General features: G+C 41.9%; 2 protein-coding genes across 3 annotated transcripts in view; one reads left to right on the top strand and one right to left on the bottom strand.

Moving 5' to 3' along the window:
- The window catches only part of HBP1 (HMG-box transcription factor 1), a 20356-nt gene extending 19467 nt beyond the window's left edge, over positions 1–889 (top strand). For both annotated transcript variants that reach the window (XR_775227.1, XR_775226.1), the window contains exon 12: positions 93–889. The gene's annotated coding sequence lies outside the window, so the exon portion shown is untranslated. The remainder of the gene's footprint in view (positions 1–92) is intronic.
- COG5 (component of oligomeric golgi complex 5) overlaps positions 1–24261 on the bottom strand; it is a 193889-nt gene that overhangs the window by 1028 nt on the left and 168600 nt on the right. Inside the window, exons 17-22 of the mRNA XM_010581090.1 lie at positions 23635–23697; positions 22721–22824; positions 21101–21338; positions 11232–11308; positions 10623–10749; positions 9983–10062 (exon numbers count right to left, since the gene is read on the bottom strand). Of these exons, the coding sequence (XP_010579392.1) occupies positions 9983–10062; positions 10623–10749; positions 11232–11308; positions 21101–21338; positions 22721–22824; positions 23635–23697 (689 nt within the window). The remainder of the gene's footprint in view (positions 1–9982; positions 10063–10622; positions 10750–11231; positions 11309–21100; positions 21339–22720; positions 22825–23634; positions 23698–24261) is intronic.

The raw sequence follows: 24261 nt of genomic DNA, 5'->3' as shown, positions 1-24261 counted from the left end.
CCCCGGCCCCACAAAAAAAAAAAAAAAAAAAAAAAAAGTACTGTAAGTTCAGGATCTGCAACTGAAATTAATTGCCTTCTTCCCTACTACAGAAGTTTCCTCAGATGATCTTGCATGTCTCTGTGGAAGGAAGGAACAAGAAAGGCCTTACAAAGCTCTAAGTAATTGTTTCATGAGCTTTCCCTCACTTCTTCCATGTTTTGAGGAGCGAACAAGTTAACATTTAAGTAATCAGCAGCAGCATGTTGCACATGGCTTGAAATGACAGCTCTGACGCAGAGACTCGGGCAACTGCTGTACTGGTAACCTTTAGAAATGAGAAGAATAGACTCCAGCTGCTGCAGACACTGAGAGTACAACTTACAGAATGAAAACTGGGGCACTGGTGAACAACTGAGATGCCTTTAGGTGATTTCCTGGGTAAGGCTTTTGAACTGCCACTGTGCTTTGGGAAATGCTGCGCTAACCCACAGACAAAGTGCGTTTGTGCGTCTTTGCTGTGTTTTTCTTGTATGTTGTTGTAGGATGTCACACATAGTCTTGTGTAGGTAAGTTGCAGAAATACAGACATTTCAACGCTAAAAGGGGCAACTGCGATTACGTACTTGTTTTTACTTAATTTAACTTGCTTACAATGCAGGGCCATCTTTCATTTGAGTCTAGTAAATAGTATTGTTGAATGACAGCATATCTGTAAAAATCTGTTTAGATTCTGACTTAATAGTTCATTAAGTAGGCCAAGTTAGTTTGGGCATACTTAACTATGGCTTCTAATGTAATTGATTTTCCTCTCCTTTTCCTCTTCTATTATTTCTTCATGTAATTAATACAGTGATCTGAGGGTTTCCTTCTAAAGCTCTTTGTTTATATTATGTTCCATTGGTGCTATTACAGCAAAATTGTGACATTTAGGAAAATACAGCTACAAACAACAGACACCATTTCAAGTGGGGACTAAGACAACTGGTACATGGCTGTTCCTCTTCTGGTTGGTGACAGCTGCAGCACTAATACAGACTGTTACCACAGACCTTCCCAGCCGTACCCAGGCACCATCCCCCAGGGCAGCAGGTCCTGCTGCTAATGCCCAAGCAGCAGAGCTGAAATCATCACTCTGGGTCACTGAGCAGGGAACCGGTCCTGGGTTTTGGTTCCTGCACCCCGTTATGGAAGTGTGGGACACACCAGCGTGGCTGCTCTGGCGGTGAGGGGTCCGCTGGGTTTTGGTAACATGGCAGGAACTTCCCCAGTCCCACTGGGGGAAGTTAGGTGGGGGCTGTGTGCATCGGGGGGGGGGGGGGGGAGGTGGGGGGGGGGGGTGTGCGGGGGGGGGGGGGGGGAAGGGTTGAGGGAAGTGGTAACACAGAGCAACTGCAGTGTCCTGCACGTAAATACACATCAACTGCTGTAGGATGGTGGGCTGGGCCAGGGCATACCTGTGTTTCTGTTCATTGCTACTTCCAACAGACACGCTTGTGAAATACTGCATTCCTGCACAAAGAGTTAAGGGTACCTAAGGCAGCACACCTAATCCATACGTGCCTCCTGGCAACTGGAGGTGATAGGCGGTGGGTGAGCAGACATTTAATTAGGCAAGGCTTAAGGAAAACAGAAGCACTAAAGAGTGAGACTCAGCCTGTGTTTCACACACACATGCAGTCTCATCCTGGAGTAAGATGAGAAGAGAGGCCAAGATCCCTGTGTGATACTGCAGCGCAGGGAAACTACGATGAGCCCACCAAACCTGGCAAATGGAGATGGTAGGAAGAAGCAGGGCCGTAATACACTTTGTTGCCCACAAGTAAAGCTATTGCTAATCCAGCAAGGGCTCCGAACTTTGTAAACAAAAACTAAAATCCAGCAAAGTTCATTTATAAACAAGTGGGAGATGCTCCTGAGGCCAACAGTCTGTACTCAGTTTGCTGGAGAGACGAGCCTGAACTTTGGGTTCTGAGAAGCCAGTGACAGCCATGACAGCCCGGCCCTGCAAGCTGGTCCTGGGTCTGCGCCTGCTCCTGCCAGCACTTCTCATCCCCATCAAAGCCAGGTGCTGATGTGTAAGCCTCACTGCCAGAGTGCAACAGGAGGAGCTGGGTGTCCATGCATAGCACACGCATGCGTGTGCGTGCACACACACATGCGTGGTCAGAGCCGCTGGCCTATCACTAATGGAGTTTGACAGGGAGAGAGCAAAGCGTGCAACTGTGCAACCAAGGAACCTGAGGCAGTTTTTCTTGCAAGAACAGGATGGGAATGAAATCACATGGGCACGAGGTGATGCCCACCATCCACCACAGCTCCTGACATCCCCAGGCAGTGCAGCGGGACTTCAGACTCTCTCTTTGCTCAGGTGATGCAAAAGGAGGATGGATTGGATTACTGGAGAATTGAGAGGCTTCAGAAGAATAAAGGGACTCAGCACAGAAACAGTCCCTTGTGTTGGCCTGGATGCACTTGAGAGGTCTTCAATTTTGATAACTTACTAGTGAGTTACTCCTGAGAGGTCCACACCAGGTACCAACGCACTCTGAAGAGTCACTTTGCATTTTTTTGCACATCAACAAACAGCAAGAGAAAAGTTATCCCCTGCTACAGCCAGAAAGGCAGGGAAAGAATATTTATTTTATCTAATCAAAATAAAGCTGACTTTGCACCTGGTCAGCTCCCTGAAAACCTTCAGCCTGCTCTTCCCAATGGTCTCTGGGGAGCAGCACAGGGTCTATAGGGAAAGAGGCAACAACTAAAAAACTGCTTGCTGCTCCTGCAGCCACAAAGTGCTTCGGGTGCAGTTCACCTCACTCCCAGCAAAGGCCATCAGCATGACGGACTGCAGAGAGATCAGGCACATCTGCAGGTGAGTTTTAAATCCCAAGATTTAAAGAGAAGACAACGGGGGGAAAAGGACAACTGTGCTTTTTTGATAAACTGGCCTCTTGTGGCAATGAGGGGCAGAGCATGTGATGAGCAGACTGAGCAGTAGGTGGGAGATGCAGGCAGGGAAGGCTCAAGGATCCCATCAAGATGAGGGGAGATGCTTCAGAAGAGTCTGATATGTCTCACATTTCCACTCAGGTCAGCAGTAATTGTTAAACATGTTAGATGTTAGTTACCTTCTACAAAAAGTAGTCCCTTGTATTAAAAAGACAGTTGAGAAACAGTTTCATACTGTAACTGTCATTCATCTTGCTAAATCTCTCCCTTTCCACTCACCAGTGTCCCTGTCTTTTCCTCTATACACTCCCCAAAGTTTGTTGGGTCCAAATAGTTTTTAGAAGTCATCAAATGCTGAAAATAGAAAAAAAACATATTGACCTGCTTAACTTAGAAAGCTCTGACACCTCTTGGTGAAGTTGTGGGTTGGCATCATTATCCAGATGGTAACACTGCTATCCCTTTCTGACTTCAGCTCCTTGCTTTGAAAAAGCCCTTGAAAAAGATGACAGAGATAACCAGATCCCTTCAGATGAAAGGGAGAAGCTTTACCCTAAAAGCAGCACCTAAATCCACTCAATGTCAGCCCTTGATAATCCTTAGCCAGACTGTTATTCCCCATCAGATCAAACAAGGGAATGAGATTTAGGCTATGCTAAGTGCCAAACCCCAGTATTAAGAGTCTTGCTGTCACACCTTCCAGCAGCTTTTATCTTTTTTTCTTTCTCTCCTGCCTCAAAAGAATCCAATTTAACTGGCAAAACCAACTCCATCAGTGGCAGCCACTGTCCTCTCACAACTCAAAAAGCAGCTAAAAGGAACCTGGCGAATTGTCTGGTGGCCTCAGAACTGCCCAGACCCTTCTCCTTCCCAGCAGAAACCAACCGCTGACAGAAGTTGATATTTGTCAGCTCTCTTCTGCTGTGCTTGCTCTTTTACTGTGGCTTTGTTTGCGTTGTTTCAAAGAGACAGGGTCAAACTTCATCAATATGATCAACCCAGAAGCATCTTAACTAACTCTCTTTTCTGCTCAAAAGACAACCAATAATTACTACTCCGTCAATACTATAAGGTGAATTCTTGGGCATTTTTCTAAAACGGACCTTGTATAGCTTGACATTAAACAATGAAAATACAAGCTTTCTCAATATTCCAAGACTAAATGCATTCACTATTTTCCCATGTCCCATGCTTGCATCTCTAAAAAAAAGTATTAAAAATGCTCTAAAGCCGAACGTTGAAATGCAATTCATAATCAGTAACTTTACCCGAAATGCTAAAACAAAAGCTTGGTTCTTCTCAAACAGTGAGTTTCACTAATGGTAAGCACCGACTTCTCACCAAATATAACATTTATGTCAGGATCCCCTGACGTGTCAGCCTTCAACTTGTGAAGGTTATTTTGCAAATGCCACATATCCCATTCGTGGGGATTTCACTGTAAGCCTGGGGAAACAACTGATGGGAACTGCAGTACCAAGAGAATGAACAAGTCATGAAGAAACACCTACCACCAAACAGAGGACATGGGCACCTCCAGAGCAGAACTGGCCCGGCGAACTACCTGCTTCGTGTACCCAACGAGGCAGAGCAGCAGTCTGCCTCCCATGTGAACAGGTGTAAGAAAGCAGCCAGAGGGGCTTCACGCTGAGTGAGAGGATGAAAAGCTGCTACAGCTGCTAAAGGCTGGGAGCCAAGAGGCAGCCGCAGTCACCTGGAGCTTCATACCCTACCTGGTGGCCATGCAACAGCTCATAATCATGGTGAAGCTGTGATCATCTCAGGAAACTCTCTTCTGCATTGCTGCCCGTGGTAACGACACCATGGTGACAGGCCAGGAAGCCTGTCCGTCCTATTAGGAACAGCATTCCTGGTAACGAAAGGCCCGGGTAGTAAAATGGCAGAAATCATGAATCCAGGGAGAAAGATGTTAGGAGTCCAGAGAATAACAGTGAGGTTGCTTCAGAGTGCGATGGAAGAATGCACTGGGAGAGGCAGTTACCAACTCTTAAGAGTGCAATTTCAGGACTGCAACATACAGAAATATGGACAGGACTGAAAGCTGCTTACAGAAAAGGAAGATGGTTGTTGCTGCACACAGCCAGATTTCAGCTCAGGGTGGCTGAGCTGTGCAACTTGCAACAATATGCTTCACTGAAGTTGCTGAGATGCCTGCATGAGTATACCTCATTTTGGGAGAATGCAGGTTTTATGATAACATTTTTGTAAACTTTACCAGTCCTAGCTCAAACAAGCTTTTGTAAACTATGCTGGCAGTACAGAATTCAATTCAGATACACTAGTTTACCATTAAAATCTGGTCTTAAAAAAGAGGTAGGCTTGCTCCTGTAGAGGACACTGTAAAAACACTAGTCCATAAGTAGTAATGGAAAAATAAACGGCATCATGGGTGAAAGCAGTATCATCAAGTCTCCAGCACAGAAGAGATCACAGCTGTTGTCATATAAAAAGATGTAATTTATAGTTACATTACCAATGTTTAAGAAGATGGAAGAAACCCTGTTTATGTAATATATAAAACATTCTCTTGAAGGGATTAGACTAAATAATGCCCTAAATTCAGCATCTTTCAGTCTAATAAAGGACATAAAACCTGTTCAGCAATCTGTTTCTATTTTAAAAGACAAGCTATGGTATACATTACAAATATTGTTTGTAAAAGAGAGCTATGGAAAGAGGGTTGGTGGGATGTTCTGCATATATTAATGCTTCATTAAAAATGCCATAAGAAGTAAGGAAAAAAATAATCTAAGTTTAAGATGCCCTCCCACATAAGGAAAAGGATTTTAAAGCACTTATTAAATTACTTCACTTGCTTGAGCAAAAACATGAGCTTTCTTGGAAATCAGGACAAGCTGATTATATAAGACTCAGATAGTTCTTTTTTAAAATGTTATTTCAACCCATGAAAATTTATATCTCCAGCTAAAAGGAAAAAAAGTATATGATTTGGGCTGTGGTTCTTAAAGGCATCATAATGTGTATCATTTAGAATTACTCTAATTATTTAGTTAATTCTGTATGGAATTGTGAATACTAGCGCTACCCTCCTGGGCTGTGACTCGGTCAAATGGAGCCTGATTTAAATTGTAAGCTTCAGAAGAGGCAGGGATCATCTTTCTGTTCAGTAGTGGGGTAGCACCCTGTGCGCTCAGCTCCTGATCAATTGGCAGGGCAGCTGGAGGACAGCAGGGCCAGACTTTTCTTTAGTACTTTGTTAAAAGTCTGTTTCCTCTGCAAACTTTAGGGCAAAGAGGAAAATGGAAAATATGCTGTGTAAGAGCACATCTGACACCAGATCTATTTAATTGAGTGCTATAAAAGTTACTGAAAACCTTACAGCAAAATCTCCAACAGCATCATCTGTAGGACAACAGATTAGCGACAGACATCCCTGGTTTATTAGAGATTGCATAATAAAGAGATCAAAGGAACTGTGCATTGACAGGCAAGCGTAAGTGACACAGAGGGTTTTTATGAATGGCCTGGCACTGGCTGGGGAGCGCTCGGAGGCGCAGGCGTCGCAGCCAGCGCGCGGCAGCCCTCCAGCCTCGCTGCATGGCTGCTGCTTGCTTGGTTTCAGCAGAGCAGAGCAGAGCAGTGACCCATCACGGCTCTGCTGCTTGCAGCAAAGCTGTCACACTGCTGTGCCTAGCGAGACTGAACCTAATGCACAGATGGGGCTTTTGTAGTCGTCCCCAAGCTGGCATTTGTCCCTGCCCCCTGGCAGGTTAGCGGTCAGAGCTGCTCTCTGGCTCAGGACATCAGCTTGTTACGAAAATGAACCCTTCACTGGGCCTGGCTTTCAACTCTGCTCCAGCAACGGTGAGCTTGAATAAGGGGACTTTACCCACACTCTAACGGTAAAGGTAAGAATTTGGCCCATGAGTGGATGAACTGTCCTTCAGGCTGGCTCAAATCCTGCCACATCTAACAGGGTTCCTTTTATGGAAGAAAGGTTGAGTTTTCAAACTTAATTTAAAAAGAAGAAGAAAAAAGTGCCCTGGCCGCTTAAAGAAGCGCCCCTTTCAACACAACCCTCGCTCCGGGAGCACGCCTGCGGCAGGGTCATCTCACCTAACTTTAAATGCCTGCAGGGCAGCTGTCTGCCTGAGAGAGCTCCCGTGTCCCAGCCCACGCTCCCTTCAGTGAGCAGAGAAAATGGAGCTTTCAGGACACAACGCAACTGACCTATTTTAGGTACCTACTTCAGGATGAGATGAATCGGCCCCGGCAGCGCCTATTTCTCTCTGTTGACTATAAAGGGAGTCTAGCTAATGTACCTCTGGCCAGGTAAATCCCACCCTTCATGCTGAACACAAGCAGAAAGAAATGCACAAAAATGCTCAGAATGCTACTAATTCATAACATTAACACCACGTTGCATATGAACCATTTAAGATCTACAGAGCAGAAGCAGCACTGCAATTAGCTTTAATATAAAGCTGTAAGGATTCTGATAACACAAGTAAATTAATATCTAGGCAGCAGGTCCCTAGAGTAATGGCACAGTCATTACAAAGAAAAGCTGCAGAAAATTACCATTTGCAAGGTTGCAGCAAACGTAAAGATAATTTCTTGATGAAGGCCAGCGCAGGGATCTGAAGGCTCAAAACATCCAAGGTTCAATTAGCGCAGCTGAACAACTACAGGTGGAAGAAGCTTGAAGAGGGTGACTGATAAAAGACTCCAGACAAATGAGCAAGATACCTGTAGTTCAAATTAGGTTCATATGAGACACATGAAGAGCAGGCTCAAAAATCTTCCAATAGAGTATTAAAGAAAGTATGAGTGAAACATGGTCACACTAGTGACTGACATTTGCTTGCCTGCCTTATGTATGGATAACCGGCCTATTTAGAAATGACTAACAGGCATGAGAGGAGATGGTAAAAAGGTGAATGCATGCAGCAATGCCTACAGAGGTTACCAGCATCTACAAAGGAGAACCATCCCTTCCACGCACTGCATTCAAGTGTTGGTCAGCCAGCCGCCGCTCTTTGCTCCCCCACATGTAGTGCTACATGAGCTGCCAACCAAACCGCCTGAGGGAAGAGTCTGCTCGACAAATCCAGCGTAGTTAATTCACATGGCTCAGCAAAGCTGCTTGAGTGGTGCCTGCAAGCGGTGGGCCTTGGGATGGATGGAGAAGCAGTCAAGCGTGGGCAGTGACAAACAGCCTTGCTCTGGTGTACCAAGAGTAGGGAAGAGCCATTGGAGTGCCAACAGAGGCCTTTGTGAAGGGCAGATCTTCAAAGCTTCCCTCTCTGTGCCTTGGGAGGACAGATGTCCAAGCAATGTCCAAGCACTCCACAGTGCAAAGCAAAAGGACCACAGTCTCACTGTAAAATGCTCAAGTGATAACCTTGCCAAGTGATAACCTTGCAGCAGCACATTCTTGAGATTACAAAGGTGAAATATTTTAATAGTGGTATCTCATGCAAAATGAATAAAGGATTCAATGAAAGGATTGAAAACGAAAAGCTTAAGTATTCCAGCTACACTACTTGGTCTAATGGATGACACTCTCTCTGCCTAAAAGCCTTGTCCCAAGGCTTGTCCCTTAATACCTCCACGGTCAGAGCAATTTATCAGTGTCTGAACATGACCATCAGCAAGCCCATTAACTGAATCAGTCTGGATGAAATTTAATTGCAAGCAAAGACAAAAATGTGTTGTAGTTTAAGGATGGCATTTTCAAATTTGTGTAAAAGAACTGAAGAGAACAAAATCCCATCAGTTCTCAAATGATTTGCATTCTTGGCTTTCCCTAACATATCTGAAATGCAACATTGTCAGTTTTTCCATTCCCCTGTAATACAAGGTGTCATGGTTTGAGATTCAAGAAAACCTAGTTTTGCAACCAAACTAGACCAACAACATGTATGATTTTCAAAAAATACTCTTTTAATACACATATGAAAAGACACAGTTTGCATTTTAACATTTTGGAAATAAATCCTACTAACATCTACTGGTGATCAGCTAGTACTTCCTTAATTGGCCCAAGCACTATGCTGGACTGTATGGTGCTATCAGCTCCAAGAACTGTAAATATTTATAGCAGACTCCTCTTAGCTGCTTTAGAAGTGTGGACAGATAGTGGTCAATTTTCTTAAGGACAACCACTGCTGGCTGGAACTTAAAAGTCAGCTTTTATGATTTCAGCAAAAGCTGGCAACATCCACACGCAGAAGTTCAAGGACAGAGTTGGCTCCCAGGCCAGACTGAGCCTAGCGCAGCTATGTGTTGACAACCTTTCCTGTGCCACTGGAGTGCGTGACACTGAGGTGAGGATAGGACACCGAGAAGATGGCTGGAAGAGTTAGGGCATTAGGAGCCAAACGATCATCTGAGCCTTGAATCCTGAGAATCCTCAGGCTGGCTCTGTCATCTTCATACAACACATCTGTTCTCTCTAACATACTTTAAAAATCTGCTTGTTTTGAAAAACAAGGCTCTTCCTAACTTTTCCTCACATTTTAAGATACAAAAAAATATTTAGCTATGAAGTCATTTACCCTAGGAAGATTTTAAAAATCTGACATAATTATCACTTCCTAAAGATCCCAGGCTGATTTCCTGAAGAATGACATTACAGGGGTGTAACAAGGGTCTTCCATTTTTAAATTCCTACCTACATTTTCATTGCTTAAGCTTCCAGAGCTTCTCTTTCCTGATACAGAAGACAGGATGGCTGCAGCCTTGACTTTCCAACAGCTGAGAGGCAGTTTTGCTAAAACACAGTATTAATTTAAACCATCATTGTGCATGGTTTACTTCTTTTGCAAGAGGATTGTGTGCTCCTTCCAAAGGCACTGGGGGGAGTTGGGTACAGGGGGCAGTGGGGAGTATTCAGTTTATATATTCTCCCATTTTGCAGCTCATCCTGTGAGTGGAGAGAGGGTAATGGTATTTCTGATACATCTCCTATAGCACATTTTTTTACTTTTCAAGACCAGTCCTGGTATGCAGACAAGTTACTGCTCCATTATCATAAACGTAGAGAAGAAAGAAGCATGATTTTTACCGTATGAGAGCAAGCCTGTCTTTTTCAGATGGATGATCATCAAGCCACTGGGAGTAGCGGGCAATGGACCACTCAGCCCTCTGATACAGAGAAACACAAACAAAACACCAATTACACATAAATGTGAAGAAGGAAACACACACACCAATTTCACAATCAAAGATGACATAAATGAAGGCCACATGAGGCTCTCTTAATACTGCAGTAATGCAAAATGAGTTAAGAAATCAGAGACAATTAACAGAAATAGCCCAATACAATATTTGGGAGCTCAGAGGCGATCTCCTATATCAGCTGTTTGCCCAATTTTGACAGGGGTTTGAATCTAGATTTCCAGCATCTTACAGGAGCAGGATCCAGGCAATTTGCAGTCGGGGATAAGACCTGCAATTTCTTCTATGAGCTAACAGAATGTTAAAGAATTGAGAGTCTATTTAAAATCAGGTTATCATCTTCCTACTGTTAATTAATCAAAATATGAAATCAATGACCATAACACCTTTGCCACAATAAAAAAAAAAGCCAACAAATCATATAAAGCATGAGCTTGAATACTTTTTAACTAAAATAACTAGGGCAAACTACAATGTTCATTCCTCCTTAGGACATCTTGAAAGGAAAGACAGGTTGATCTTATTACCTGGAAGGGTGATTTTAACTCTGGTGGTGCTCTCGTAAATAAGAACTGAAGAATAATGCTGAATGGAATAACCTCTCCCAGAGCTGGGCTACTGGCAATATGCTCACTGGTCTGGAACAGCAGCGGTCTGGAAAAATGTAACAATATACTTGTGAAAGGAAGAAAAAGCGTATCTTATGCCTTAGAAAAATGCCTATATGGTGGCAATATTATGTTAGCATAGAATCATCTAATTTTTTTCCACTAGTCCACATCTTAGGTTTTCAACACAGGTTCAGTTTGTAAAAATTCACAGAAGTTGCCTATTGTAATTAAACAGCACAGGACTGTACATTTTATATTTCAGTGGAAACACTTAAGGTAACTATAGAACTCACTGTCATGCACAAGTTGCACTGAAAGCAACACAAAAAAGTACAATTTGGCCAACATTTGCATGACAAAGATTGTTAAATCATAGTTATACTCCGCATAAAATTTAGAAGATTAAAGTTCTTTAATCTATTTCTAATTTGCAGGTGGGTGTTGCCAAAAAAGCTCTCAGTTCAACCAGAACTAACATGAGGTAATAAATCAGTTTTGAAACTAGTTCCTGCAACTGCAACTCACCTGAATGACCTCAGCTGCCTGTAAGATTTTCCTAGGTCAGAGACTCGCCGACACAGCGGTGCTACTGCTAACTCCATCTATAAAAAAAAAATATTTTAATTTGAATTAGATTGTCCCAAAATACAAAGCTTGTTATTGAAGTAGCCTGCCTTTAAGCAATAATCCAAACTTGCAGACCAAGTCACTGACTTCTCACTGGTGACTGAATTTGAGACAAGAAGCTATCCTTTCCTTTCATACTGCATTGCCCAAACCAAGGCTCCCCAGAGAGGTTGTGGATGCCCCATCCCTGGAAGTGTTCAAGGCCAGGTTGGATGGGGCTTTGAGCAACCTGGTCTAGTGGAAGGTGTCCCTGCCCATGGCAGGGGGGGTGGAACTAGATGATCTTTAAGGTCCCTTCCAACCCAAACCATTCTGTGATTGTATGAAGACCTTTGCCTTACTCTTGACAACACAGTAAGCATCCCATGACAAACGATAGTGATAGTCTATGGTTAAGAACAGACAGGAACTTGTGAGCTTACTGAGACTGAAGCTTTGTTTCTCACATCAGAATTATTTTGTTGGTGATGAGTTTCCTAACGAAGCACTTATGTCAATACCCCAAAAATCTGCCCGCAGCCTGGGAAGAAAGCAAATCTAGGCAGGTCTCCACAAACCACTCCTAAAGCAGTAAAAATTCATAACCATTTCAGCTGGGCACCTTTCCTTTGGTGAAGGACGAGGTTAAAGTGATTTCTTCTTAAAACACTCGGCCCCAAATTCTGGGGCACAAAACCTATGCAGATTAAATAGAAGGCAGCTGGGACCTATTGCCACAGGGTCATATGGAATCACAGGCAAAACAGCATCAGTAAGAGCATTATTTTCATACTTATTTTCATACTGTTCAGTCTCTGAGTTACAGCAGCCATGTTTAAAAACAATTTTTAAACACTTTCTATTTTTTAAGTACTGGAGTTCACCTGCCTTTTTGAACAAGAGCTAGGCTCCGCTTGGGTTTTTACATCATTCACGTGAGACTAAACTCTGTCACAGGCTCTTCATTAACAGTGAGGACACGGAAGTGAGAAAGAACAATTTCACTTCCAGATCCTGGACTGAACATGAACATTACATGGCAAAATTTCAGTTAATATGCACACTAATGCAAACACCACCATTCAAAAAACCCCACAGGTAAAGGAATTTTAGCCAGATATGGATTAAGTCTTCGTTTTTTGCATTCCTGAAGTGTCAGTCAACAGAGGGATGCAAGCTTTATTCTCCACGTACATTTTTTAAAATCCCCAACTTGAAAGACTATTCAGACTTTGATTTCCACATAATGCACAATTAAGGTAAGTTTCAAAGGATGAGAGCTAAAATAAGTAACAAGATCAAGAACACCATACAATGAGCTTCCCATTTAAGTAACATTGCTGAAGGAGTTTCAAAGCATTTCTGATAAGACACTATTTACAGTGAAGTCTTTAATACTATTACTCTTTCCAGCTGTAGAATTTCCTTAGACAGAGCTGGCTGCTGGGTGTCATTGTTTAACCCCAGCTGGCAACTAAGCACCACCCAGCTGCTTGCTCATCTCCCTCACAGTGGGATGGGGGTGAGAATCAAAAGGGTAAAAGTGAGAAAAACTCATGGGTTGAGATAAAGACAGTTTAAAAGGTAAAGCAAAATACGCATGCACAAGCAAAGCAAAACAAGGAATTCATTCCCCACTTCCCATGGGCAGGCAGGTGTTCAGCCATCTCCAGGAAAGCAGGGCTCCATCACGCTAAGTAACAGTCACTTGGGAAGACAAATGCCATCACTCCAAACATCCCCCCCTTCCTTCTTCTTTCCCCCACTTTATATGCTGAGCACGACGTCCTATGGTCTGGGATACCCCTCTGGTCAGTTGGGGTCAGCTGTCCCGGCTGTGTCCCCTCCCAACTCCTTGTGCCCCCCCAGCCTCCTCGCTGGTGGGGTGGGGTGAGGAGCAGAAAAGCCCTTGGCTCTGGGTAAGCAGGGCTCAGCAGTAACCAAAACATCCCTGTGTTATCAACACTGTTCCCAGCACAAATCCAAAACATAGCCCCATACTAGCTACTGTGAAGAAAATTAACTCTATCCCAACCAAAACCAGCACACTGGGCCATTGGCTTCACCAAGACCACATAACTATGCTGGGGTTCCAGCATAAACAAGAAAGATCATGTGGCGAACTACGATGCCACAGTTCATCTAAAACCAAAAGAAATTAAATTAGCAATTAATGCAAAACAAGGCCGTATACTTCAGGCACCCATCTTCAAAGCAGGTGGCAGGATGGCAGTCATCTCACCTACTTCGCAACATCTACAGACTCTCTTCATACTCAGTGGAGAGAAACAGCCACTCCTGGGGTGAGACATATCTTTCCTTGAGGTAGATATCTAAAATAGGTCAGGCGGGTCACAGAGGAGTATCCATCTACATGACACTCAGTCAACCAAAGCTGGGAAAGCCAGAGGGCCTAACCCAGGCACCTACACTTCCTCTGAAAGGCGCTGGGGAAAGCCCCACAGAGCCAGCCTACAGGCAGCGCAAAGCTGCTCCCCAAGCCTGGGAACCTTGGAGCACATGCCCCACATCGAGCACCTGCAGGCCTGCATTTTATATTAAGCAGCAACGCGCAGAAGCAGAAAGTGAGTAAAAATCCAGGAAGCAGAAATAAGGATCTTTGTCTTCTGCTTTCAGATGAATGCTCCAGCCCTGGGTAACAGCCCGGCTCCCTCCTGCCTACTGCCCTTCTGGCTCCCAAATCTTCTGCTCTAGGCTATGAACTGGCCCATTCTCTACAGCTGGGTGGGATCCCTGCCCTGTCCCCCTGTAACCCTCGCAGCCTGAGGGCTAGGTCACCTCTCCCACATGCAGGTGCAAGGGGTACCTGTTTCTTGGGCCGAAGAGCACGTACAACCCAGCTCTGCAGTTCCTGAGGAAGCACGCTATGCACCAGGCAGTGCAAAAGGCATGCAAATGGGAAGCCAACGTCCCCACGCTCGAGGAGGAGCTGGCAGCTGCTGTGCTGTGTGCTGAATTTGCCAGTGCAAGGGAGCGAGGTTGAGTTGTCCCCTCCAGGACAGGGGATTTCTGCAGGGAGGTGCTCCAACACCAAACTGTGACGAAGCTTAGAGCAAGTTCAGCATGTTGTTCCACCAGATCCTCTGGGACACTTCTGAGCACATATGGGAGCCAAGAGGCCTGTCTGCTGCACAGGATCAAAAGCAAGCAGCCAAAAAGAGGAGCTAATTAAGTAGGCTTCACTGCATCATGATACAAGAACCCTACAGACCCTGAAAAACAAATGGGAGCAAGACTCTGATTTCTCCAGAGCTTCTTTTCAGGCATCAGTATTGGCTAGAGGCAGCTGGAAGTAACTGATATCCTGCAGGAGCTGGTGACCCAGCTCTTGTGGGAGCCATGGGCTTATAGCTGTGAAGAACCAGGGAGAAGATAATTCTTTTAGGTGCTTTAGAGAATTTGGTAACAGGCCACAAACTGCCAGTCTGACTTGTGCAAACAGAGATGCATGGATCAAACTGTACTCATGAGGGGAAAGAAATCCCAGCATAGCAAAATGTAATTTTGCTTAATAAGTTTTAAATGACTGTTTCACTCCTGAAACGTAATATGATGTCATGAGACGTAAGTGAAACTTTCTACAGCTTAACCAATTCCTTATTAAAACAAATTTAAATTATTTCTCTTGAACATAATTGGCAGTTTCCATAAATCAACGTTTTTAGTCTTAGGTACTAAGGAATAAAATTTACTTTGGAAAATTCTATTACTTCATCTTCAACCTTTATTCACTGTAGGAAATTATTAGTATTGCTAGAACTAGATAGATTTAATGGCAGCAGATGGTTGATTCGTGAAGTACTAGTTGCCAAAGAAAAAAATTGTTTTTAAGCTTTGCAGCATACTATACCATCTCAAATTGACTCATGAAGAGTGGGACTGAGTGCAAACTAATCTGGTAAAAAAGTACATAAATGACAGAAACTTTTTTTTTTTTTTTAATTTACAACACTAGTCTGCTATGTGTTATAACCCAATCTCTCCAATAAAAACTATACTTTGTATTATAACTAAGATTGTTTTCTTCACTTGAATTTTAGCTATTTGTCTGAGCCCAATGCTGTAGTGAGATGCTACAGCATCTTTGCGCTGTTACATTCATCTCTGCAGGCCCACTGAGCAGGGTTTTGTGTCTCTGCTGAGCATTGGTGCCAGCCAGCATGGCTGGCCTGGGAGCGAGTGCCAGGGAGGAATCATTCGGCTGGAACAGCTGCTGTTTTTAAGGTGCTGGAATTGGGCATAGGATTGAGCATATATCACTTCTTGGTTCTGCTATCTGTCGTCACCTGAAGCTGCATCAACTCTTGATTCCTGCAGCATATTTATACTGTAGCAGCTTTTGCTATGATACACAGCTACAGTTTCCAAAGCACTTTGGTGAGCTTTTACAGGTCGGGTGATGTTTTTGGCTGTCTGCAAGCCAGTATTTGTATCGCGTGTGCAAGGCCTTTCATACAGTCATATCCTACAGGCTTCACATATGTACGGATGAGTAGTATTTTTTGTTTCTTTTCCAAATTTGGAACTGCAAATTTGAAAATTCAGATATCTAGGTTAAATCAGTGATAAATCAGGTGTCCAAGCAGTAATTTGCAACCACAGAAGCTTGACTGACTAATGTGATATAATCATTAACACAGGATGCAAGACAAGCAGTAGGAAGTGCAAGTGCCTGCCAAAAAGCAAGTGGCAGCTAGATCAGAAGAAGGCCTAATGACTCTGCCTGGTTTCTTCTAAATTTGTTCAAAACCCATTGCTTTTCCATGATTTATTCATGTTATTTTGCTATGCTTCACAGAACACAGTGGCCGACTCCTGCCCAACATATGCTTCTTCTCAATGATTCTTGCTCTCTAAGCCCAAAAAGGCTATATTATCTTTTCTTCTCATATGACCCTGCCATAGCCCATGGCTAGGTGGTCAATTATCTGTTGAACTATTCACTGGCTAGCCATATTGTAGAAAATACATCACATGGCTGGCTTCTCTAATTGGATTATGTTCAGCAACCCAAGGGTGAAGTTAATACGTAGTCTAGATACAGATAATGCATATATATTGAAGAATGCTTTGAAAAACCCCATAGTGAAGTTATTGTTTAGTGCCTATTGTGGTATTTTCAAGATCTCTCATTACTAAACAGCTGTTTTTTCAGCTGGAAAATCTTAACATTAAATTTTTAGCAATTACATTTCCTCCTGGCCAAGATGAATTCCAAGTTTTTAAATGTTAACTCAAAATGCTTTTTTCTAGCCATTCACCAGGAGAGAATGCTTTAACAAGCAAGGGAACAGAAGAGCTCTGCACTGTTACACGAAAGAAGCTGGCCTTGAAGGGACATGGAATTTGATTTCTCCCCCATGCAGCAATTCCAAAACGGTTGATGTTTAAGTAAATCCTTCAGCGGTAATACCTCCAAAATAACACACATCAGAAAATAATTTCTTTCTTCCAGTAAGATAGTTAGCATTAAACATTAAGTGCAGTTTAGCTTTAGTAGTTTCTGTCCTTATGACTACAACTGTGATTACAGCATCCTGGTTCTCTCACTTCTTCATAAGAAACTAGAAAGCAAATTTTTTAGGAAAAATTCTAAGAAGCATTTTTACACTTGTATCACCATGTTTGATCAAACGAGCAAATCTGTTTACATTTTTTAAAACCTAAATGCCTAATATTCTTGCTTTTCTAATGCCACATATTGAATCAGGAAAACTAGATTCTGACCATAGGGTAACCAGCAGATAGAAACATTTCTTCTGCACTAGAATTTAGCATTGTCAACTTCTACAGTAAAAACATTTTTCTAGGAAAATTCAGTAAAACCAAAACATTTTGCAGTAATTTATTGATAAAGACTTGAAGAGTTGGTGGGAGTGTTAACTATGCCCCATTAAAACTGTTTGAACACAGTACTGAACAATGCCAAAAACCCCAACTATAAATCACACCTAGATAAGAAATATATGAAGGTATATGTAGAATAGTATAAACTCAAACAGGACCAATAAAAATAGTTCACTCAACAAGGCTGAAACTAATCAGTCATGACATGAGATGGTGTTCTTGCCACAGACAGTGGCTCCTGCCTTATACATCACTCCAAACATACACCTGTACTATGAAAAGATGGGAAATCATGTCATGCTTTCATGCCATGAAGCATAAAGACTACTTAGTCTTTGCAATTTCTAGACTACTTATTTCAATGTAGTTGTGATCTGTAGTTGCTATTAATAAACAATTATTTTCCTGCATCAGCCTACAAACTTGATGTAGCAGACTACTAATTTCCATGCCAAATATTACTGTGGATTCCTCATTTATTCTAAATAAATTTCTCAACTGATTGTGCTTGTATTTCATTCTTTGCTGCATTGTCCAGCACTTCCATCAGGTTTTAGGAAGGCCTGAACTACAAGCCACCAGTCCTAAAGTGTGCCTAAGTGTTAAGTGCTGTAACAACAATACCAAGCAAGTTAAAAAGTCCTAGGAGAAGAACTGGTACTCCCCAGAAACATAAATGTTGAAAAACCATCAGAGCTTGCTGGTTTGCTTGCCTCCAGGAGAACATTTTTTTCAGTCTGACTAGTACGGAATTAAAAAGTAAAATTTGGTATTACATACATGAATACTGAATTATGGTCACCTTAAAAATACAAAACCAAATGAAAACAAACTGATGCAGGAATTTATAGGAGTGAACTGAAAAGTAATCTTGTGCAATTGCCTGCATAAAAACTGAGAGCATGAAAAGAGGTGAATTCAGCCTGTAGACTAGAAATATTTTAAACGGTGAGAGTCCCAAGGAACAGCACAGTATGTGATAACAACCTTGCAGCAGTGCAGACATCTTCTAGGGCTTAAAATGTTTCTGTGTTCCTGTAAGCACTGATCTTCATGAAATCTTATTAATGATATTCAGGAGTGTTTCAAGCCTGTCATACCTCTGTTCACAGCTGCCACACTAGCACACACCTAGTCTTACCACTGAAATATTTGTAATGCACAAGATAGCAAAATGCAGTACTGACACTGGAAACAGGATAAGACAGAGGATTCAGAATTACAGCAATAATTCCTAGCTGTGTAAGTAGCTAAGCCTTACTCAAGAAAATTGGCTATTGTGCACCTCGCTGAACCCAGTTCTGAATGAAGAGAACTTGAAGCCTCAGTCTTCCCCCTTCTGTGTAGACACCTGTTGTTTGGAGGCAACTTACCAGTAAAACACGTTTCCAGTGCAAAAATTTTCAACTCTGACCCTCAGCCAAAGCTATTCTGCTGAGTATAAGGCAGCTGTAACTCTAACCGAGTGCCTTGAAAGAAATGTGCACAAGCACATGAGATACCCAAAATCTGATGCAACCCAAGATTATTTGATTTACTGCATGCGTATTTATAATAGGACCTCAAATTAATCAAAGTTTCTAGACAGATTTCTGCCCAGGTCTTTTGCTTGCAAGTAACCCCAAAACACCAAAAGGGGTTTTAGATCTCAAAAGCCAGTTTTAAGCAGGAACTTGTAACCCTTTTTTGAATACAGAAAATTCAAAATTACTCTACAAGACAGAGCACAAGTAAAATCAGTTTATTAACAAACCTCCTCCTACACACAAAGTGTCTTTCCAGGCAGGTCCTTTTCTTTGGGTTTGGCTTTAGACCAACAATGCAGTGCCTTTCTGGGACTGAAAAAAACCCTGCACACAGCATTTATGGCCATTTGGAAAAGTTCATCCTTTCCATCAAGCCAGCAGCCCACCTAAATACCTGCTCCCTGCTCTCCTCAGCCCAAAGCAGCAGCAACCTCCCCTTCTCTTTGGAGGAATCAAGTCTTTTCCTCGACAAAGCCATGTGCTATGGGAATGGGAGCATGGAATTGAAACAAGTTCTGTTCAGGATTACAGCCACATTTCAGTGAAAGTGCCCAAGCCTCCCGGCTGGGTCAGAGCAACTACAAGCTCCCCAGTGGGGCTACCAGGAGCTGGCGTCATGGCCACATGCCCAAAACCCACCAGGTTTTTGGGAGGCGTAGACACACCCCTGAAAACATAGATATAAGGCAGCCTCCACATATAAAATGTTTCGGTCCTTTTTCTGTTATTCTGAGCAACAGGATATAGTGTCCAGGCCATTCTAGACACTACAGCCCCTGTGCAGCCTGGGACGCCCTAAGGAGCTCTATGCAGAGATGCTCAAAGGCACAGAGTGAGCGCTGAGGTGGCTGTATGGGGCTGGTTGGACCCAGGCAGTTCTGGTCTTAAGCCCACTTTTAAACAAGCCAAAACCATGGTGCAATGTGAAGATGAGAAAAACACAAGGCAGCCCCCAGATGCAGCAACAGCTGAAGGCAGAGACAAGAATGAATTCAAAACCTATTTTTTTTCTTCTACAGTACGAAAGAAGAGAAATCAGAACATTTATCTTCACACAGTTGTCCGTTCAGGAGTTACACTCAGCACAGTGGGGAAGAACATGCAAATCCCCTAACACTCAGATGAAAACATACCTTCATTTTTCACTTATAAGGCAGCCCGTGTTAGAATGAGAAAAATAAGTGTTTAAAAATGATAAACGAGTTATATTTTTAGTATTATTATAATAGCTGCTTAGATGAGATGCTCTTTACTGTAGAATTAGGTGAAGATATTTCCCAAATATATATGACTTACTTTAGTACTGCACTATAAATTACAAAAATTTTCTATATTCCTTCCAGAGGAAGAACCAAGCATCCTTTTTTTGCTCCAATTTCATGACATTGTCTTTAAAATAGAGAAGGAAACACAACCTTCTCACCAAAAGCAATTGAAAACTTCCCCTTAACTTCTGCGGTTAAACGCTGATTTGCTACTTTTGAGTAATGAATAAAAAAACTTCACTCAGGAGTATGTAACTCACAGGCAAATGATACAAAGCAGCCACAAGCAGAAGCAGAGATGGCGATTTCTCCCTCCCTGCCTTCCTCTCCTACCTCAGTTACCTACCAGCCAAAAGCAGCACTTGGTATGCAAACAGCTGGTGCCAATTCCCTTTTTTATTTGGATAATAATAACCAGAACCCTCAGACCAATCTAGTGCAAGCCTGTATTCTTTGGCAAGTTAATCACACAGTGTTACTATTAACAAATTAAATTTGAATATAGTAGATAAGCAGACAGGTAGTGGATATTAATCTGGTGATTTGTTTTGTGTTTTAGTCCAGTATATGAGCTAGGTAAAGCTGAGAGGCAGATAAGTTGATCAGGTCATGAACAGAATCCCACAAGAAAACTCTCTTCTGTTACCGAAAGGGCAGTTCTTCCACAGGATATTGGTATTTCTTTAGCTTGTTTCCTACACTGGAAGGCAGCTGAGTTAGCGATTAACTACTGTAGGCACTGTGATATATAAAGCGATTAAGAAAGCGACACATTCTGTTAGAAGAGAGAGAAAGAATGAAGTGAATGAATGGTGGCAAATGATGGACATACTGAAGAGATCAGACAAGCTGGATAAAATGTCAAGACACAGCTGAATTTAAATGCAACAGTCACTTGATAGGAAGCTGTCAGACCTCCCTGAATCTGCCTTATGGTGACGAGGGATCATCAACTACTTAGTGGATGCATTTCTCAGGATACAGGATCTCATCAGAGAGGATGTTTAGAACTGGAATGCACCAATCTCTACAACTGCCTGTTTATACTTTGATGGGGACAAAAGTATTGATAATTTTCAGTGAATACAGTGAAGTAACAGTAAAAAGCAGAAATCAGCATTAAGGGTACCTGTGCAAAATCCGCCGCAAGCCGCATCTTCCCACCTTCACCAAGGGGCCTTATTAGACTGGCATTGCGAATGAAAAGTTCAATTGCTCTTTGAGCCATGGCTTCAGTGTTATCAAAGACAAAGTCAAAACACTCAAAATGTCTGAAGTAGTCGCTCATGACTCTTGCTATAAAACCCTGTAGTTCTTTCATGTACAGAGAACAAGGGACATCTGGTTTTCCTGAGCTGGATAACGATCTGAAAAAAAAAAAAGAAAAGAAAAAAGAAATGGGGACAGCCAAATTCATCTTTAAAACACAACCAAAAACTACTGGATTCTTTTTAATTTTTTCCTACCCCATGAAGTCATGGCATGGCATGAATTGTAGCATCTCATTTCTACTCAGAATAAAGAGCATGTAGTGCTCTCTGAAACTGTAGTAAAAAAATATCTCTTTATCAGCCATTCCCATCCTAACAAGATAAAGGAAATCACCCCACTCCTACCCAACTTGCAGAGCCTCCACCAGTTTGGAGCCTAAACCTCAAATCCAGCCCCTAAATTGAAATGTCTCAGTTATTGATTTGAAACTCTATTAATGGATCAGAAAATAAAAGCACATGTTACAGGGTTACCAGTTTAGCCTATCCCAAACCTGTTCTCTGTACAGAAAGTTTCCTAGATTCCTCCAAACCCAGGATTAAGAAGTCAATCTAATTATCACAGAAGCAGCACAGAAGCTACAGTACACAGAAATCAATCACCTTTCTCTTTCTTTGAATCACAGTCAGGCAAAAGAGTTCTTCGAAACTCAGGAACCTGAGCATATTGGCTGTCTAACAAAACAGCCTTTGGCTGGAATTGGTTTATACACCTAGAGAGATATTTTGCTAGTGGTGGCAAAGGAAAGATGGAGAGGGTAAAATATTGTTAAAAAAAAGGTCAAAAGGAAAATTTAAAACCCCTCTGAAAATATACTATTTTCAGTGAATTTCCAAGACAGAAAACAAGACATCTGATGATGTTATAAGCAATGTCAGAACAGAGATAACAACCAAAATACTGCTCAGGAAGGAAGACTCAATTATAGATAGGACTCAAGATCTCTGCAGATAAAGAATACTGGAAATTTTAATTAAAATGCTATGGGAAAATAGCATAATACACTAAATCTGAGCTTTCAATAAAAAAGATTTTTTGAACCATTTAATATTCAATACTACTTTAGAAAAATTTATGTGTAATTTTGAATCAGAGGTTATATGCTTTATTTTAAGAAACAAGAATATTGACAGTTCTGAAGACTGCCCGCAAAAAATATGTTCTGAAAGCAAAAGGGTTTTTTTAAAGCACAAAAATGGCCTCTGCTTGGTTTTATTTTTCTATTTAAAATGAATTTTACTGAACAGATATGCAAAAAAACGGAGGGAGGAGGGGAAGAGGACAGATGCTACCCGATTAAATTGTTTCAATAGATAGGTGTAATTCTGCTTTCTGTGTTCATTGACCATAAAGCATTGCCCTCCCCTCAACAAACACACGCTGTTGCTCCAAGGACATTGTGGCAATAACAATCTATTATGCATATGCAGGATGTCTTACTAAAGCAATGGTAAATTTAAAAAATTTTTCTAGTTACCCAGAAAAATCTTCCTGGTGCATAGTGATGATAATAGCTTCTACTGAATCTCCTACAGAGTTCAGTAACGGTTGAACAGCACTACCCATTAGATCATGGACTGCCTAAAATAGAATAAGAAAAAGGCAGAAGTAAGGAAACAGAAGCCAGAAGCATTTGCATTTTGACACCTCAAAAATACCTCAGTTCATTTCAACAGTGCTTTTTATTATTCTGCACTAGAAACTGCTAAATAGAAGGACAAAAGCCTAAGATAACATTTCTCTTTAATTGATTTTACCAGTAAAGTACAGAAATAGGGCTGTTTACTACTTCTATGTAAAGCCTTGCTTCAAAAAGGTGCACAATGATCTGGCATTCCTCGTTTGTAAGCGTACATGTTTTGGTGCACACACTTCGTTCAGCTGTTCCCTCCCCAGACACGTAAGCTACCCTTCATTCCTCTGCACACAACCCCTCCCAGATTAGCGCACAGCAGGACGGATGTGGATAGCTGTCATCCACACAGGGCTGCACGGCCATCCACATCAACCCCCAGAAAAGCACCAGGTAGCATAAAAATCATAATCTTATGTGCGTGTTGGGGCGGGGGGGCAAGGAGGTGATGAAGGATCCAGTTATTGCTGCATGAACGGTGCAGAGAAAGACGTTTATTTTCACAGCCAGATGACATCTGAGTTCCGACCATTATGAGAATATTCTTGAATACAAACGCTACTCAAGCAGTGATTCAGCACATGCAACATTATATATAGCTGCAGATACAACAAAATATACGTTTCAGAATATTTGTATACCTTTTGACTAACATACACTGACACAAAATAATACCTAGGAAAATAAGTGCCCATTTTAAGTGTAACAAACAAAGCAAAGCTCAGCCCTACCCCTGCAGCATAAGGTCATTCAATTACCTTTAAGGCAGTTGTGACTGTTTGCTCAGCAGTTGCTGGAAATGAGCTCTGATTGGTAATGACCTAAAAATTTTAAAGTAATTGTTAATAGTCGACATTCAACAAATTATTAGAATCCCTAATATTTAATTTCATTTAAAAACATACTGAGTTATCCTTAGTAATGAGTGGTTTACATAGGAATAGATAACTACGAAATGTGTTTTATACAGACAGAATTTTCAATGCACCAGTATCAGTCCTTTGCTCTCAAATTTCCTATGGACTCTGCTTCTGCCTTGGCAAAGAAATTATTCAATTGAGTTCAACTGAAATTTAGCTGAAGCGTTAACAGAATCAGAATAAGAGTAAGTGGTGTATTCTCCCACTGCTAAGTATAGAATTTATGGAGAACTATACAAGCAGGTCTATAGCAAATACTTGAAAGAATGGTTGTTCTTTCTCATTATTATGACTACTATAATACTACATATTAAATAGCTGTTTATGTACAGCTACAACAATATTAGAATTGAAAGTCAAGGAATGATCTGAAGGAATATTCTACCAATTTCCTTACAGTTATGAACATCCTATACAATAGTATTTTTAAGCCAGCTAAGTACTGAACTCAAAGATTGAATCATA

This window comes from Haliaeetus leucocephalus, unplaced genomic scaffold (assembly GCF_000737465.1).
Source record: "Haliaeetus leucocephalus isolate CR32 unplaced genomic scaffold, Haliaeetus_leucocephalus-4.0 Scaffold751, whole genome shotgun sequence".
In the NCBI taxonomy this organism is placed as follows: Eukaryota; Metazoa; Chordata; class Aves; order Accipitriformes; family Accipitridae; genus Haliaeetus; species Haliaeetus leucocephalus.
This window is presented reverse-complemented; position numbering and strand designations above follow the sequence as displayed.